The 19736-nt window shown below is 42.1% G+C and overlaps 1 protein-coding gene across 1 annotated transcript in view; it reads left to right on the top strand.

Annotated features, from left to right (window-relative positions):
* Positions 1 to 6: 6 nt before the first annotated feature.
* Positions 7 to 19736, top strand: part of NT5DC2 (5'-nucleotidase domain containing 2) — a 29025-nt gene continuing 9295 nt past the window's right edge. Inside the window, exons 1-5 of the mRNA XM_025206759.1 lie at positions 7 to 166; positions 10089 to 10273; positions 12310 to 12384; positions 13492 to 13547; positions 16841 to 16934. Of these exons, the coding sequence (XP_025062544.1) occupies positions 148 to 166; positions 10089 to 10273; positions 12310 to 12384; positions 13492 to 13547; positions 16841 to 16934 (429 nt within the window). The 5' untranslated portion in view covers positions 7 to 147. The remainder of the gene's footprint in view (positions 167 to 10088; positions 10274 to 12309; positions 12385 to 13491; positions 13548 to 16840; positions 16935 to 19736) is intronic.

Below are 19736 nucleotides of genomic sequence, written 5' to 3'. Positions count from 1 at the left end.
TCCCAGCCCCCTGCCGTGCCCGGCCGCGTCCGGAGAGCCGCCGAGCCCGGGCCCGCCGCCGCCACCGCCACCGCCTCCCCGAACAGCGTGGCCGGCCCTGCCGAGGCCGCCGACACCAAGTCCTACTTGTGGGCCAGATACCACGAGATGAAGAAGCTGGTCTACGGTAAGAGCCGGGCCGCTGCGTCCCGGGCTTTGCCTGTGGCTGCCCTGCCTCGCCCCGCGCTGGTGCCGCTCCCTAGCTAGCTTGTTGAGGCGACCCGCAGAGTAAGGCTACCCTGAAGGGATCTGCCCTTTAGAAAGAGGATCTTGCTGGCAGCTTCTCGGCGGGCACCCGTGGAGACTGAGAGCAAGCAAGGCCCTGGTGCTGCTGTTCCCTCAAAGTGTGGCGAGGCCACCTGCACTGAGCACAGAGCAGTGACCGACCTGACACGCTCAGTGTGCGTGGGTCCTGGGGGGAACAGCTCGCTCGCAGGGGAAGTGCCAGAATGGGCTCAAATAACGAGCCTTGCTGCTGGGTGGGTAGTGGAAGGGGCATGGAAAGTGGCTACACCAATGCAACTGACTTGTAATGCCTCAACACCAGTATAAATATTAGTTCTGGTTGGATCCTTATGCTTATGCTAGCTTGTTTTCTGGTGATGAAGTGTGACTCTGAATCTTGTTGATGAAGAGAGGACCATGAGGAGCTGATCAGGGGTTCTCAAACTTTGTGATACCATGACCCTGTAAAATAATATAAAAATTTACGTGCTGTCCCCCCATGATTAAAGCTATTGACTTCATTAGGATTAGGTAGGAGATAGATAAAGCACATTCGCTAACCTGTACACGCCAAGATTACAAAACAAAAGAAACTTCCAATGTGGGCGAGTCCAAGAACACGTGCATCACTGCTGGGGGAGGGAAGCAGGCAGAGCATTTGCACATTGGGGAGGGAAGAGAAGTTTGCGACCGCCTTTTAAGTTGCTCGCGACTCCCTGGGTCTGTTGCAACCCACTGTTTGAGAACCCCTGGCCCAGATGGTTTTACTGACCTGGCAGGGGAGATGCACTTCTTTGTGGCCTTGAATGATCCAGTGTACTTAGAGGGTGAAGGCCTGTCCCTTGCAATGCACGCAGCCCAACCCCAGCAAGAATCTACAAATACCTCCAATGCAAGGAGCTCGGTGACATACTTTATGGTGATGAGGGATTGCTCAGACTTCCCCTCTAGCTTGCTCCTTTGGCTAGGAGGACAAGCAAGATTAGAAGGCATCTGAACTCCAAGGCCTTTGGGCTTGGGGCTTGCATGTATGCTTGCCATAGATTTGGGAGTATCTGAAGCCCCAGGCTGAAGAGTCTGGGAGGTAGGATACTTACTGGTGGTAGCACCACACAGGCTTGAACAATTGAGTTTCGCTTAGTCAATAGAATTTAGAACTGATTTGGCTGACTTAGCCTAAGATGCAAAATTAAAAAAAAGAAATAAAGAGGACCATGAATACCAAACATTTTTATCCTGTCAGGCAGTGTTTCCTCTAAGCTGCATGGGTGCTCCTGGCAGCGCGGCATGAGTGCTCCTGTGCGGCTGTGCACACCGTGCAGTTTAGAGGGAACGCTGCAGGCAGGTAATCCAGACTCTTACCATCAGGATTGTAAGTGTTACTGCCTCAACAGAAGAGAACTTGTGCTGTATCTATTTATTATGTAAATGGAAGACTGCCAAGCCAGCACTTTTTAGCCATATTAAACTCTTAATATTAAAGTAACAAAGCATTTTCCACAGCACAATAAAATGGAAAAACTGTTCCCTGCTGATGCTTTCATTCTTGAAATGTCCTGACTAAGCACCCTCAAAAGCCTAGAAACACTCTGACTCTTCCCTTTTTATTGTTAAAGTGGTTTTGTTGCCCTGTAGTTAAAGGAGGGGGGGGGCAGAAAGTAAAGGCAGATGCTTCTCTTGAGTGAGTGTAATCTGTTAAGAGAAAAATCTTGCCTGTTTTACTATGCATCATTTCTCCCATCAGAAAAAATAATTAAAGTGTAAGGTTCTGTGTACAAGTCAACAGCAAAAAACAAATGGTTGAAGCTAAAGAATTATTGGTATGTTTTGAGCACCAGGCTTTATACACAGTACTTGTTGCTTAACCTGATTCATCGAAGGGGTGCACTTCTTTAATATTAAAGTGAAATCTGCAAAGTGATTCCATTTTATCAGACTTGAGATAATACTCTTTAATTTCTTATAGTTCATTTTTCTTTCTTTTTTTTTTTCTGGTATGCAGTGGAGGAAACTAGTTCTCAAGTGCATGTAAACTGGGAGGAGCTAATGCTACCTCTTGAGTAAAAGCATGCTACTTGAGCTAACAAATTATGATTTCTTTATTTGCACAATGACAACACTCCGTATGATGCATTTATTAGAATTATTTGTAATGATAATCACAGGTACACAACACAAGGTAGGTGATTTGCATGCAAAACAGGCTCTTGCCGAATACCTGATTGAAGATTTTGGTAATGTTCTGCATAAAAAGCTCCTCACAAAGATTGGTTAACTTGCAAAAATTTCAAGGTCTGGTGTCTCTGAAAATCCATGTTTCTTTTTGGTATTCTTAACTTTGTGAGTTGCACCAATCTGTCGAAGTTAGCTTTGTATAACACTTAATTCAAACTTCAGTATAAAATGAATGTCTGATCTTCACTTCTTTGAGACTAATCAAATCTGACAGTATTTTCTATTGTAGTTAATCAGGGTCATGCTTGGGTACACCCAAAATATTCTATATGGTTCAAAACCTGTCTGAAACTGGGTTTTTCTTCACTTTCTTTCTTCTTATTGGTACTTTTCAAGGTATATGTGTTAAAGAGAAGGTATATCTTTTAAATTCTACTTTTGTTAACCAAATGGTTCATTCAGTGATTGAACTGTGAGTTCAGCATAGTGTTTCAAACTAACCTCTAAATGTTCTTGCTTTTTCAGTTGTTTCACCATTGTTCTTTTTTCACTTTATTAGTTCTCCGTTTTATTGGCTATGTTTCAAGGCAGTAGGTCCTGCTTAGATGGATGTAGCAGAGCCTTCTGTGGCACTGAGCAACACAAAGAGTACCTTCCGTGGAATGAAGTCTATTTTTGTTATTGATACAATGATTGCAACACAGATTGAAGGATTTAGTCTCACAAATGGTTTGCTGAGCTTTTCAACCAGTGCAGTGATGTCAGACTGATTCAATTGTAGCTGATCAGGTTCAAAACTGTAATGGTAATGAGCAATTATTAATAAAAATGTATATCTTTTCAACTTAACCTACCATTTTCAAGTTAAGGGAGGGGAGGGTATATGTGTGTAAGTGTTTCAGTGAACCTCATCGCTGTATGGCACTTCTTTGTCAACTGCTTCTTGCTGTGTTTAGGATATGACCTGTGAATGCTTTTCACTGGAGTGTCCCCAACAGCCTGTGCACGACATTGTAGGTGAAAGGAGCAGAGTGTTTTTGGCTGCTCTGTTGTCCTCTTGTAGTTTCCACAGTCTGCCTGAGAGGGGGCAGACCAAGAGGGTGCTCAGGTGAAACTGCCATGCGCCTAATGCAGTCAGATTGGAAGTAGCTGTGGCAAAAGCTTCCTGGTCTAACCCTGCATCTTGTCTCCCAGAAACAGAGGCAGACAGAGCAAGTGGAACTGTCTCATGCACCTTTATTTTCAGGAGGCATGTCACAGATGAATTGAGAGGTGGCTGCACCAGAAAGGTCTACCTGCCTGCATAACATTATGCAGGCAGGCAGCCACTTTCGTTGCAGCTCTTCCCCATTTGGCTCTGGTGTGCTTCTTGGAAACAGACATGCTTGAGGTAGTTTCACCTCACAGTGGTGACAGCCTAGAGAGAGGTGCCACTGCCACCAGGTAAAACTGCCCCATGCACCATTCTTTGCTGGAGGTATGTCAGAACTGAACTGGGAAGAGCTGTAGCAGAAGTGGTATACCAGCCCTCAGAATGTAATGCAGGCAGGCAAGTCCTTCTGCTGCAGCTGCAGTTTCACCCTGTGTCAGAGGTGCTGGGGTCATTGGTTTTCGTGGCACCCCAGTTGAGAACCAGTGGCTTATAGAGCAGAGGTAACAAACTGTGATATGTGTGTCACAAATGGCATGGGAAGCCTGTGTGTGGCACATGGCAAATTGGGGATAGAACAGGCAGCATGGTGGCAGACAGAGAAGAAAGCAAAATGCAGAGGAGCAAATTGGGCAGAGAGTGATACTCAGGCAGGGTTTAAAGCTAATCTGTGGCATGCTTGCCAAAAAGGCTGGCCCCTATTGACCTAGAGCAGCATTGTCTCTGCACATGCACACCAGCCAACTCAGGAAAGGGGAGAGAAGATGGGAACTAACAGTAAGTTCCTTGATTGCATGTCTGTTTTTCCAGCCATATATTAGGACAAAGCAGGTATAATTTGCACTTGCTGGGGACTGCTTCAAGCTGGCAAGGAATTTGCAGTTGGTTCTCTCTCCTTTCCCATCTTAGTGTGGCAAAGTGAACTGTATAAGATAAGGTATCTGGGTTGTAGCTGTATTGGTCTAGAGGAAAGGAGCCCTGATTGATGTATAAGGTAAAGAATCTGTCCCAGAGTTTTTATTGTATTCACTATAGCAGGATAGGCAATGTTTTTGGCCAGAGTGCCAAAAAAACTGCAATGTCTACCTTTTAAGGTGCGGGAGTGCTGGCATGCCAGAACAGCAAAAGCGGGGTGGGGAAGGGGTACATGGCAGGATGCACTGAATATTCACAAGGTACCTTTCAGCCCTAAACTTCTGTGAATAAATATAAATAAATGTTATAAATGTTGCTTTTTTTACAGTAAATACCAGGTTTTCTAAAAATTCTAAACCTGGTGACAATAAATAAAACTTCATATACTACCTTAGTTCTTATGTATTTGTTTTTGTTAAGCATGTTGCGATGAGAGAGAGAGAGGGGGGCGGAAAAAGAGGAGAGAGAGGGAAAGAAAAAGAAAGAGGCAAAGAAAGAAAAAAGAGAAGAAATAGAAAAATGGGGAGAAGAAGGGAAAAAAGGGGAAGAGAGAGAGTGAAAAAAGGGAAAGAAAAAAGAAGAGGAGAAGAAAAGAGAGATAAGACAGGGCGTTGTCCGCTTAGGCTCTGGCCCCACCCAGGGCTCACCCACTGGCTGCAGCTCCCCTCCAGGGGCCAGGCTCAGTTGGAGGACACAGCCCCAGACAGGGTTAGAAGAACACGGACTGTGTCCCTGCCTGTGTTTTCCTGACTCTGCCCCTAGTGCCTGCCATAGTGCTGGGAGCTGTGACTGCTCTGGGAGCCCAGAGCAGCAACTTAAAAAAATAAAATAAAAATTAAACAATTTCCTTGCACACCTCCTGGCATACCAGGGAAAATATCTCTGCATGCCACTAATTGGTACATGTGACGGGGTTGCCGGTCCCTGCATTATAGTTTCCTGATCTCTTTGAACTATATTTCATTGTTGGTCTGCAAAGGTTGATTGCTACTGATCTTTTGGGTCAAATACACGCTTTGTTCACATTTTTTGATTAATTGGTTTTAGCCTTTGCTCGCAGTGTAACATTTTGCTCATTGCACTTTGAAAGAGTCTTACCTTGTGACTTTTAAGTGGTACAATGCAATTCTGAATAGAACTTGTACCCATGTTTCTCATACATTCAAGTATATTGTCTTTGTTTCCCTATGTTTTAAATACAATAGAAGTAGAGGTGCACTGATATATTGGTTGCAGATTGGATTAGCACTGATAAAAGGAAAATTAAAATTATCAGCTGTCAGGTTTGGGGGTTTTTTGTTTTTTTTTTGTGGCCAGTGTAACCAATTAAAGCTCACCAATAAATATAATATGCCTTCTGGTTGGGGTCCCACATACCGCATGCATGTGTGCAGCTGCACTTATGCATGTGGCCAGGAATGCAGCTGGGCAGCATGGAGAGAAGTGCCCTGCAGGTAAGTTTGGGGAGGGGAAGGGGTGTGGGGAGGGTAGATCGAGGCCCCCAAGGTGAGGGAGGGAGAGGGGCAGGGGCTGGGGGCACTGCCTAACCAGGACAGTGAATGGGACCCCAGGCTGGGGTGGGAAGTGGGATGCAGCTCATCCAGGGGGCTCAGGGGGGAGGATGGGAAGGTAGGGCAGCTATCCACCACTGCACACACCCCCAGGGGAAGCATGGGATGGCATGTTCCCCACCAGATTTGTGCACAGGGTGAAAGCGGGCTGCTTGCTGTGGGCTTGGGGCTCTCTGTTCTGCTACCTTCCCCTAGAAGCCCCGCACTGCCTACCCGGCAGCAGTGGGGTGGTGAGTTGTGGGGCAGGGCCCCCGAGGCAAAGGCAGCAGGGCGGAGAGCCCCAAGACTGCAGTAGGTAGCCCACATCCGCCCTCACCCTGCTTGGCTCAGCTCTGGTTAAAAGCATCTTTGCACATAAAAATAAATGGTGGTGGTGGTGCTTGAACTAAAGCTCATTTGATGAGCTATATTTCGGGCGCCTCCACCACCAGTTTTAAGCACCGGGACACCGATCCCCTGGATGAGCCGCCCATGGCTCTGTTCCACTCCCTGCCCCAGCCCCGGGTCCTATTCACCTCCCTGGCTGGACAGCACCCCCTGCATCTGCCCCTGCCCCACTCCCTCCTTCACCGTGCGAGTCTCGATCTGCCCCCCATTTCTCTAGACTTACCTGCAGGGAGCTGCTCCTCACTCTGCTTGGCTGCATTCTGGTAAATTGGCTTTCGGATTGGTATTGGCTGATATGACTAGTTAATAATTGGCTATTGGTATTGGCCAAGGAAATCTTTATCAGTGCACCCCTAAACAGAAGGGATGCCAAGAACATTAAAAAACAAAACAAAACAGTGATTGGTATGATGCAGGATGGGTGAATCTCAAAAGGTCAGGACTTATCACTCTGACAGACATGCATAGGCAGCGGAAGGCTGGGGCTAATGGGACTTAGGCCCCCCAAAAGCAGGACAGCAGGGGCAGTGTACAACACTGCAAGGCAGCCCTGGTGTGGGCTCTGGGTGGCTGCAGTGGTGGGGAGGGGCGTGGGGGGGGGCAGATAGAGGCTCCCGCAGTGCCCAGCAGCTAAGTGTGGAAGGGGCACGGGGGAGGGAAGGGGTGTGTGTGGGGGGGGCATATAGAGGGAGGGTGTAGGGCAGGGGCTGGGGTGAATGGGGCCCTGGGGTGGGTCGTGGGAGGGTTGGAGCCAGAGAGGCTCATTAAGGGGCATGGGGGGCTCCTGCTGCTGTGTACACCCCCGGGGCAGGCATGGGGGGGCGGGTGCCCCCTGGATTTGTGCACGGGGCTTCACGGAGGTGGGTTGCTACTACAGGCTGGGTTGTGCACCCCACTGCTGGTGCCTCAGCAGCTGCACGATGCCATGTGCCTCCTGCAAGCTGGCTGACTTGTCCCCTGCCTGCATGGTGATGGGAGGTACGTGGCATTGTGCCCCATGTCTGCCCCATGGGTGTGTGCCCCAGGATAAGCTGCTTGGGCTCCATTCTTCCCAGATCCTGCCCCTGACTGACCCACTCTCTCCCTCACTGCGGGGGCCTTGATATACCCCTTCACTCCGCTTCTTGTTCACATATTTACCGGTGGGGGGGTGTGTGTGTGTGTGTGTGTGTGTGTGTGTGTGTGTGTGTGGAAGTATCTTTTAAGTTTTACTCAGCCCTCTGCAAATATTTTCTCCCTCTGCCTGTGTAGACATGGTTCATTACAGGATATAAGGCTTGGGAAAGCCCCAAAGTGTATATAACTCCCAGTCAGGGAGCATCTCAGACCTGATGAAAGAGGCAGAAGGAAGCTTGGAGTTTCGGTTTGGGTTGGGGTTCCTTTTAAGTTTTACTTATTTCTATTAGTGTTTTGGCAGCAGCTCAAACTGGTTGGAAAAGCTCCAAAATAACTACTAAATTGGAAATCCACCAGAGTGAGCTGCATGTTCACTAGCCTTAAGGATGAAACTTTTAAAAAATAGCATGAGGTACCTTGACTAAGTGTAAAATTAAAGGCTTTGTATTTACCATGGAGAGAAAACCCCTCCTCTGGATAAATAGCTTATTGCATGGTTTGGTAGCATTTACGAGTATTCCCAGAGCCATGTTTTATATATAACTACTTTCTGTCTGGGTAATAATAGGGCATTGCTATACTTTTCTGAACAAGGCACCTATAGAAGGACCATGACATGAAGCTGATCCTGCATGGTTGCACAAGAGGGACCTGTTCCTTACGTAATGCCCACCTCCCTAACCATTGTAGCTTAGTGTGTAGCTGTGTGTGGGGTCTTTTTTTTTTTTTTTGTTTGGTTGGTTTTTTTAAAAAGCAGCCAAGCGCATAATTAGGGCTGTGAACTGTGTAGAGGAAAAAGATAACTTTTTCCAGAGCTGTTAATTGGAATAAAGAATCGTTTTAAACTTTAACATGAAGTAGAGAATGAAGACATATTTAGGAGGAAGAAATTTCATAGTATTTGAAATGTAGCTGGTACAACTATGCTGAATGGCTGAAAACACTGCAATGAAATACGACTTCAAATAATGCTCTAAAGCATTGCTTTTCAATCATGATGCCATGACATCCCTGATATGCCTCGAGAGCCTTTCAATGGTACTGTGGCATGCAGTGTAATGTTAGCATTGTTAAGTGTACTGACATGATTTCCCCCATGAAGTGTGGGAATGGGGGAGGCTGCTGAAGCACTGTAACTATCACACTTCAGCAGACTCGATTAATTGAGTCTGCTCTGATGCACTGCAATTCAAATGTCAGAGTAGCTTCTGTGCTTATGTACAGGCACCCTCCAATATGAGGTACTAAATTAACACGCAAATGTGCTGTAGCACAAGTGCATGCTTTTTTTAGTGACACAATGCACAGTAGTCTACTAAGCTTATTGGATTACTACGCATTAGTGTATTAGAATGGTGTTTTACGCACCAGTTTAATACACAGAATAGGCTACTGCGCCTTAAAGTGCATGTGTAGATGTGCCCGCTGATTTGTTGTGGAGATGGGTAGGCCTGGCATCTGTCATAGTCTGCTACACCGGACTTCAACAAGACAGTCATTTTGTCATCCTGAGCAAAATGGTCTAAACCAGGGCATTTCCTGATGGGGCAGGGGCTTAGAGCAAGGAGCTTGTGGGGGGGAGATTTTTGGATGGCCTAGTGGCTTGACTGGTGCGGCCCCTGGTGTGCATGACCCCTGGGGGCTTAGAAATTGGACAGCCCCGGTCTAAACCCCTTTCCCCTCCCTCTTTTCCTTTCCTTTTTTTTTTTTTTAATATCACTTACAGCTGAGCTAGAAATTATACCTGGATAACCATTTTTTGTGACACCTACACACCCGCTGTGTATGTGTAAGGCCTATGAAATATGGCTCTGTAGTTGATTTATCAGAACAAAGCAGAGAATCTGTCTTTATCAGCCTTATACTTTAGGAACTTAGCTTGTTTATTTTGGTTTTTTTGCTTGTTTTATGAAAAATAAATTTGGTACGTGCACATAACATCAATGTGGGTACAACAAATGAACAACCAAACTAAATTTGGATAATTATTCTGTTCTCCATAGATCTGTTGGGAATAAATTTCCAAATAACAAAATTTGAAGTCTGTTATAAAGGTTTCAGGCTTCTTATATTTGAAGCTTATATTGCCCATATTTTTTTTAAATTAAAAAAATAGTATATATTTTCTCAGGCTATGTATAAAGATTTTCCTTTTACACTACCTGTTCAGCAAATCCTCTAGCTGCCAGCTGTTAATCCTAGAACTCTGACAGTTCTAAAACCCCCAACTTACATGACTTCTATATAGGCCAGTACCTTACATCTGGTTGATACTCAGCATCAGTCCCACTTGCCATATTCACAAGGCATGAAGACATAGTTAGAAGTTTTCATGATGTCTTTCTTGAAGAGTAAACTATTTTAATAGTCAATTTCACTGTCTAAGCTTATTGGACTAGATCCCTTTCCTCTTTTTTGTAGTAGTAGCCCCAACTGCTATTGGATCCAAAAACAAAGAGCTGAAACTTAATTTGACTGTATTTTTACTTTCCCCTCTCTTTTTTTTCCAGATCTCCTTCCACCAGGGGTCTGCAATCTCCTTAACCCTGCAGCTATCTATGCAAATAATGAAATCAGCCTGGGAGACGTTGAGATCTATGGCTTTGATTATGATTATACATTAGCACAATATTCTAATTTATTACACTCGATGATTTTCAACACTGCCAGAGACATCTTAATTGAACAGTACAAGGTAACCTTTTGCTAATGGGATGAATGTGTGTTTAATTAATCAATTTTATTTTTAGTTCTTAAAACTACTTTTGTTAAGCATGTTGTATGAAGTTTTCTTGTGAATTTACATAATTACCACTTTTCACAAATCTTTATCATTTTGTGGTTACTCTGTGCTAACTGTAACACTGCAAGCATCAATCTTCCAATAGCTGCATATTCAAATAAAAGACATCTCAATGTTGTCTAATCATCATTTTACTAAGACTTGGAAAAAGGTACCAAAGAGAGTTGCAGATTTTTTTTTTTCCTGCTTCAAACTCTTACCTCCAAGATTTTTTTTTTTTTTTTTTTTATTACAAAGTATCAAAACCATAAAACTTTCAACTCAACCAACAAAACACCAGCTTTCTCGCTTCAAAAGTCAAGACAACAACATTCACATCATAACATAAGAATCTTTCCTGAACAAACAAAGAAACGCTTCTCCCCCTTTTACATAATCAACTCAAAACATTTCAACTCCGTCTCGTTTATCAACACATAACATACATCATAACATTGTTTCTCTTGAACTTTCCCTTCCCCTTCCCTTCCCTCCTACTCAAACAACTTCCTCCAATCAATACCTTCCCACTCCCCTTCCCCTTTCCTCCTATAATACTCCAATTCCGCGTATACTAAATAAACACATTCCTGTGAAGTGAAATAAAGCCCCTTCTGAACCAATAGACACCTCGTTTTCCACACCGTCACCCGTGTACACAATAATAATAATATCTGAATTTCCCATTCCCTCACCTTCTGCCTTACCAAACCATACACCGCCCCCTCATAACTCTCACAATCCCCCCCACCGTATCGCTTTACAGAACCCCACCACCCGCTGCCAAACCCTCTGTACAAAAAAACACTCCCATAACACATGAAACAGTTTCCTCCCTCCCACATAATTCCCTTAGACTGCAGCAACCCCCATTTCCTCTGCTCTGCCCTCACCGGTATCACCCTCCTAACAACCCTCCACGCAAAATCCTCGTGCTCCCCCTTCCACCTCTTTCCCACTATCCCTTTCCAGACCCTCTCCACCTGACCTTCCGCCAACTCTCCTATATCCGCCATTTCGTCCCTCCCCCGAATTTCCCTCAACACCCTCACCAAAGAGAGTTACAGATGTTCCAGCTGCTATATGTAACTTAACTTGGCTGCTGCCCTCCTTCTGGAGACTCTTAGCTTTTTATAGCCCTTTTGACATCACCTGTGAGACTCAATCAAGGCCAGGTGTTGTTTGATGCCAGCCAGCCAATTTAACAAGCATCACTGGTTACCTAAGAGAGTGATATGGGCTCAAGCCCCTGTCCCCATGCCATGAGGTCAGTGCCAACACAATAGAGGTGGAGTTCCCACCCTTTTACCTGAAGTCACTCGCATCTGCAGTAACCCAGGGCAACCAAATTGACAGACAGGTGGGAAGACAATGGCAAGGAAAAAATGTAATGGGAGAGTCTGGGAAGAAACTGGGATGACCTTCTTCCACACATGTGAAGCTCCAGATGCTTTAATAAGAGTAGCTCTTGCAGCCACTCTAATTTAAAGTGTTCCCTCCCCTCCACCCCTCACTCCTGCCACACATGTATAAATACCCATAAAGATTAGAAAACAGGAGAAAGGAGGAAAAATAAACTGAAAGCTGACATCCCTCAGAAATCAATGACTGGATGAAATTTATCTTTTCAAACCTCAGGAAAAGCCTCCCATGTGTGACTGGCTTCATAAACAGATTCATCATTCCTGCCAACATATTGCAACCATATCTTCAGGATACCAGCTAGGTGCTATAAGGATCAGGAATTCAATTGCTTACTCAAGCACCTCAGATTTGTAAAATTACATTATGGTCTTTTAGTATCTTGAGTAATTGGGCCACTGTTGGATGTGGGATAGTAGGTTTTTATGAAAAGCCAGATCAGTCTGCCAAATTATTAATTCTTGTAAAAACTTCTTTGTTGCATTAAACTAACAATGTTCTTATTGTGTGCTTGGGTTTTTTTAAAGTATCCAGAAGGGCTTGGGAAATATGACTACATTCCAGGATTTGCCATACGAGGACTTCACTATGATGTAAAAAAGGTAAGTCACGCACATCTGCTTCATACTTCCGGTGTACTGATACTACAGGAAGGAGTTCTTTGAATATCTCTTTCTTGTAATGACATGATTGAAATTATTTTCAATAGAATATATACTGTGGATTATTTTCTTTACCTGCTTATTCCTCCCTTGTAACCTCTCTGGGGCAAGGACTGTGTCCTCTTACAGCATAACAAGGTACCACTTGTTCTTAGGACCTCTGGGTGTCACCTTAAACATTGTGAGAATAGTTGCCAATCTGAGAGTAAGATAGGTAGATAGTAGTATACAGAATAAATCCAAAGCGGATCTTTTCATTTTTGTATAACTTTTTTAATACTTCTACAGATCTGAAGCTTGTGTAGTTACTGTGGATATTCACTGGAGAGGTAGTGTTTAGGAATATTAGGGAATAACCTGCTTTCATAGTGGTGAATAGGTAAATAGCTCTGATACTACACCTTTATCTGTGGTTTGCAGTTGTAAAGCATGAGTCTGTTCTGTCTTTGGCTAAGAAATTCCAGCTATGGCTACAGAGTACTGAGATGAGAGAAGAAATAAACCTGTGAAGAAGAGAACTTTCAACAAAAGAGACTTGCCCAGCTTTCTTTTGTTGCGGGGGAGGGAAGCATGTTTCATTTTGCTCAAGTCAAATGTGATTGCATATAGATCTGTACGGATAAGGACTTCCTCTGAAATATGTACTTTCTAATGTGAGATAACAGAACATTATCTTAATGTTATATAAGTCCTACATTTCTTTTCTATCTGTAGCCTTTTTCAGAGAGATGCAGTAGAACCTTGTCTGTGGTACATTTCTTTGTGATGCTTCCAAACAGCGTTCCCTCTAAGCTGTGTGGCATGCGCAGCTGCACAGGCACACTCATGCTGCTCTGCCAGGTTCGTCTGCACAGCTGCGCATGCCATACAACTTAGAGGGAACGCTGTTTCCAAATCTGTTGCAGGGTGGTTTTAAACACAGTTTTTTAAATGTATTCACAACTGAGATTTAATTTAACTGCAATTAAAGTAATCAGGACGTCAAACTTATTTAGGTTCTTCTTGAATAAACATAGGTAAATAGGCATTTTGTATTTCTATTCACAGAGCCTTCTGATGAAGATTGATGCTTTCCACTATGTCCAGTTGGGCACTGCATATAGGTCTGTCAGATGAGAACACACTTTACTAAATGTTCAACACTTCACATTCAAAGTCGAATCACAAAAATCTCAAAATGTAACTTAGAGTGAAAAGCAGCCTTCTCTAGCTTTTCCTGTTCCTACTTGCTTTGTCTGACGTGCACTTACATGTGTCTGCTTTGCTCAAGCATTTTGAGCCAAGTGTGGGAGTAAAGGCTCAAACTTTTGTCTTGCGGGTAATGATGCATAGGATTACTTATCCCACTCAGGCTAAGTTGTAGAGAAATGCGTGTAGGCGATTTATGCAACTAAATTATTATACCAGGGAGAGACTTTCTTTACAGAGAAGTTCATATGTGCAAGAGCTATGCTGACAAAATTCTGCTCATGTTGGAAAGCTATGAGGAAAGTCCTTTGCAAGTGAAAATGAAGAGGTAGCTTTGAATTTCATTGGAATGGGATGATTTTCTAGGAGGGTAAAGGAAAAATTATCTAAAGCCAACGAGTCAGGATTGCATTTCTTCAATAAGAGCAGGCTGAGAGCAGGCTACAAGTCCTTGACTAGAACATTAGTAACCCACATAGTCACTTTCATTGCTTCTGCATGCTGTGTCTTGGCAACTGTTGGACTCATTCAAGTTGGGAATGACGTTCTTGATTTAAAAGCTCTTCCTATTCCATGGCAAGTCTTAAACAGGTCTTAAGTGCCAGCAAGTCCCATTGATTTCACTGAGATTTGGGTGTGGTGAGCACTTGCAGGATTAGATTTATCTTTTAGAAGCCAGGGAATAAATGCAAAGTAACATGAGAGCCTTTGGTTTGCACGTTCTGTGGGGCCATTCCAAGAATATAGAGCAAAGTAATGTTTTGCCTTTCTTTAGCTGGCTGGAATAGTTAAATATTTTTCCAAATAAAGATCCAAGCAACTCATGACTAATATCCCCACCTTACCTCTAAAATTTGTTCTGGGTTTTTGAACGTCCCCCAGAATAAGTGATGTCAAATATTTGCCAACATTAAGCGAACAAGCCATTTACACTGAGACAGAGTAGTGAAGGTTAATAATGGCTGACGCAGGAACATGTGAGCCCGTTTTCTCCTCTCCCTGCCTTTCCTTTGTACCTGAAAATGGGTCACCATAATAGTTTGTTAATTTTCATGACTACTGTTGGCATGAGCAGAAACAACTTTAAGCGCACGCATTACAACATATAACATCATTAGACTGGAAAAAAAAGCTGATGCCATCTATAATATTTTCTGTCTGATTACCCAGCTTGTGCTACCATATTAAGTGATATTGTACCTGTTACTGCCTTTGAGGCATTGGTGCTTCTGATTGTGGCGCATTCCTTTAATTGGAAGGTCAAAAACTGTACCTAAAATACAACTTTCTAAATTGAAAGAGGTAGCTAGGGACTTCTGCAATGAGATGTTGAAATTAGATTCAGATAGAAGTGAACTTTTCGTCATTGCAACATGGGGGACAGATGTACAAAATGAGTTGGCGTATCTTTTAACCCTCTCACCCACCCTTTGTCCCTCCAAGGTCCCTCTCTTGCATACGAGATCCTCATTTACTTTCCAGTAGCATGTGTTATATTTGGCAAGAGACTTCAATCAGGTTTTGATTTCCATCCTATAACCTGTAGTGCCTCTTGAATTCAGCTGTGGTATAAAAATATTGCCTGTATAATTGGCTTCAGTTTTTGTCAAGCAAAACGTTGATAGAATGAAGTCGGTGATTGTCAAACAGGGTGCTGTGAGATGCTTTTGAGGGTGTCATAGAGTGTTATTAATACTGTTAGGCGTGTAAACATGTGCATGATTCACAAGATAAACCCAGAGATTTCAAATAGTAATCTATAGTGTCAAAACATTCTTACCTGTTGTGGTTCTCTCAGTTCTTTGCAGCAGATAATTGCTCTATTTTTCCATAGTAAAAAAAAAAAAAAAGAAAGTAAAAGTTAAAAGTTGGCATTGTTTGAGTGGTTCCTTGAATCTAAAATGGTTGAGAACCACTGCTCTAAATTAAAGAATTGATTCAGGAATGCGCCATTCATTAGATCCTAACATTTGTCCTTACTTAGCATTTATTTCCACTGGTATCAATGAGGCTTTGAGATTTATAGTAGTTATCTAAATAGTGCCCCTCCCAAATTAAGGCCACCCTTGTTGATTATTCCCACAAGCTTTAATTTTAAGGACATTGGCTCTAATTGATATTATGGGAGAAAGGAATGTTCTCCTCTTTAAAAAACCTTAAATCATCCTGTATGCTTTTCCAATTAATAATATCTTTTTGGACAAAGCATGAAAGATTATGCAGATTGTAAACTGCATCTTTAATCCTGTATCAAAGCCCTCAGAATGGCATCATATTCTCCCTGAGCACTGAAGCCAAATGTTTTTCTTTGAATTTTGTGTTTTTTGTAGCTAAGCTCCAGTTAAATTAAAATCTTAATACATTCTACCTCTGGGAATTTTTCCTTGCATACTGGTTTGTTATTGGTTATCTGGAATTGCCTCATACTTCACAGAAGCTTCTTGAGTGGGTTTATTATGAAGAACTTGTTTAAATCTGTTTAATTTTTTTTAAACAAACAGTCAGTACCTTCAAAAACTCTTCCCAAGGGAAACATTCTCACTTGTTGATTTAAAAAGAAGGGTAAGATCACTGCTTATTTAGTTATTTTCCAAACTGTTACTCATCAAGTGCATGCATCTGTAAACTAATAAAACCTATTACATTTTTTAAAGTTACACTAAAACATGGCAAAAAGTAGACTTGTATAATAAAATAAGATTATCTTTGATTTATATTTTCTTTAAGACACTATTTTCTTGAGTATTAAAATTAAACAACTGTAAAACATTGAATACTGAACAAACTATCTACAGGTATCATAAAGATTCTTGGGAAGTCTTGTTCCTTGCATTAGTCAGTTTTGTTGTGGCATGATCAAGGCCAGCTACCTTCAGTGGTATATTTCCAAGCTTGGAACAAAAAGTTGTAGTGATAAGAGTTTTTTTTTCCCCCTTCAAGTTAAGAGCAAATAACGCTTCTCAATCAAGCAGAGGGTTGAGCTTCTTAACTATTTTAAGTGTCTGATGGAATATTTTTATTGCTGCTATTTCAGAACTCCTGATATGTGCAAAATTGCATTTGGAATTTAAAACCAACATTGTGGCAATGTCTTTTTTTTAAGTTCTAAAGTAGAGGAAGAGTTTGCCTTTTTCTCTGCCCTTCTTTTTGCATCCCAATAACTGCTGGCATTTAACTGTGATCCACTGACTTTAATTTTATCTTGTAGGGGGCTAAGACCTGTGCCTGATGAAGAGGTTATTGAGTTGTATGGGGGTACACAACACATCCCTCTGTACCAGATGAGTGACTTCTATGGCAAGGTATTGAAATAACTACATCAATGCATTCCTTAACATTGAGATGGGGGAAAAATAATTCTACATCAGCTAGAAAATTAAATGCATAAGGACTAAATTCTTATAGTTTATCCAAATTTGAAAAGGGAGAGACCTTAAAATATTTGAAATAGTCATTCTGTGGAGCTTACCTAAAGGGTGAAGAAGCTACCAACTGTCTGAAATGATTCTAAATGATTGGAGTATTGGTTCAGGACTGAATAACTGAGAGGTGAGGTTGCCAGAGTCTAATAGATAAAAGGTGCTTCATCTTTTAGACCCATTGGTCAAATCCAATCCATCACATATGTGACAAAATCATCAGGCCATCCGCAAAGTGTTCTCTGTAATGTGTGAACTTTTGTCTAGTTTCTAATGTACAGAAATGCCATCTAAAGAGCATGCCCTTTCAGGATATGCATCCTTACTGGACAGCTCAGCTGTAAGGCAAAACGTGGGCATGAATTGTATATCTTTTGAGAGTAGAGACCTCCTTTCAAACTTGTTTTGCAGTAAATAGATTTTAAAATCTATCCTGTCATGTAGCTGAAACTTTAAATTTTAATTACTAACAAATACGTGGAAGCATCATGCAAAATCTGTAAATGGCTTCAACTACACTGGGCTTCCTGCACCTTCAGATAATTCCATTTTCATATATAAGGAAAGGAGCCTCCTACCTGAATCTCATTCATCACAAATAAAAATGGTGGCCTAGGAATCATGTGATGCATTCTTCTTTTGATACATTAGGTATGTATCTTTAAATTTGTGAACAGTTAAACAAATGTAAAAATATGATCATTTAAAAAAAATTCAGATGAAGCTTTTTTTGGGTAACTATGTTAGTTCTAATGTTTGTTTCTCTTGTTCTGTTGGCTGATTTGTTTTAAATCACAGCAAATGGATGTACACTTGTACCCTGATCATTATTCTAGTACCTGTACCTACAGCACGAACATCCAGAAAAGTTTGATATAGTTCCTATTGCCTTAGGCTCCAGAAACCATGTTTAAATATTTTAAGTGGGGTGGATTCTGGGTGTTTGTAAATGTTTCCTGGCAGTTCAAGATCTGGAAGTATTTATTCTTCTATCTTTCTTCTACTGGAACTCTTAAATTTGCCCATATAGGGACTAAAGGAGGAGGGAAAGAAACAAGGGGGTGGGTGTGTGCACATGGTGGGGAGGGACTTTTAGAAGCATCTAGCTTCATGTCATAGAAGCTTTGAGAAGAACAAAATCATAAATCCCTGCCCTGACCCTCCTTATGTTTTATTTTAGGCTCCTTGTTTATTAAATCTCTTGTGAAAAGCAAATCTGTCCTTGTAGAAGAAGACCAGACTTAATCCATTTCACCAAAACCCCTGTAGGTCAGCTGTGTTAAGTCAACAACAAGAGGTCACTTTGATTCCTCTATCCTGGAAACAGCTAGTCTGAACAGTTTGCTCTTTAGGACAGTAGATACTTTGTTTATGCCTAGAACTTGTTCTCAGCTCTGAAATCACTTTCTGAATATTCTAGACAAACAAAGTGTCTCTACATACAGCACTCCCAAGGAAAGCTGGCTTCAAACAACTTCAGGAAGAACATTAGACTGGTGTAAACATTATTACAGAATTCAAACTCAGACTTTCCTTCCATTTTGAAGTGTAGTTGTTTTAGTAATAGTGCCTTTACAAAGCTACATGCCTCTCTCTGTCTCTGTCTCTCAGTATGGCTTATATTTTTAGTAGCATGGAAATTATTTATATCTTAATCCTTTTCTACACTTCTTATTTATATTTTCTTAATGCTTTTCTCCACTTTTTCACATGAAGAATATTCCTCTAGTGCAGACAGGGAAGATATAATTTGTTCAGGTGACCATCAGTGGTACTCTACATATGTGAGAGAGATTTAGGAAAGAAGTCTTGATATGACAAAATATACTCCTGTCTCTAATTAGAAATCCAGCACTCAGATTTGCTCACTTACTGGTCTAGCCCTTTGGCATAGTGTTCATTTGATCCTTGTTGATATTTTAGCTAACTGTCAGTCCTTTGGATCATAGGTATACATAAGATGTCTAGTCAGATGCCTGATGAATCTGTTTTGTGGTTGACAAGCTCAGTTCGAGAGTGACATAGCTTGTTAGAAGTTTCACAGATTCGTATGTTGTCTGAGTTGGGTCCAAGTTTTATAGCATGCTGCTTCCTTCTTTGCTTTGATTCCATTCTCTGGTTCAAAACTGCTTCAGGCTGAGCTGCACCCAGTGCCAGATATTCCCTCCAGGTAGACTGAGATTCTGCACTCTTCTCCCAGCTTTCTATGTGGATGTTGGACAACTTCATTATAATTTTTGCATACATCGTGGTACTACCATAGAGGGCAACCTCACTTTCTAGATCAGCCTCAAATCTCTCTGTACAAAATGTTTTTGGGGATATGGTCTCCTCCCATTCTCCTGACATGGCTGATCCATTGTAACCTCCTCTTCTTGATAGAGGTTTTCTAAGTGCGTCAGTCCTGTGTGCTCCAGTACCTCTGTGTCTTGGTACTCTGACTTCCCACTTAATTTTTGCGATCTTAGACAGACATCTCATGAGGAAGCTGTTCAGTTTCTTAATGTGCTTACCATATGTAGTCCAAGTTTTTGAACCATAAAGCAGGGATGACAGCATACAAGTCTGATAGTTTCACACCTTTACCTTAGCTGATAGTTCATTGTTATTCCATACATGTTTCTGTAATAGCCCAAAATTCTTAGCTGATTTTCCAATTCTGTTAGTTCAGTCTGAAAGTCAAGG

Source organism: Alligator sinensis, unplaced genomic scaffold (assembly GCF_000455745.1).
Source record: "Alligator sinensis unplaced genomic scaffold, ASM45574v1 scaffold78_1, whole genome shotgun sequence".
Classification (NCBI taxonomy): domain Eukaryota; kingdom Metazoa; phylum Chordata; order Crocodylia; family Alligatoridae; genus Alligator; species Alligator sinensis.
Note: the sequence above shows the minus strand (reverse complement) of the source record. Positions and strands in the feature narration are given on the sequence as shown.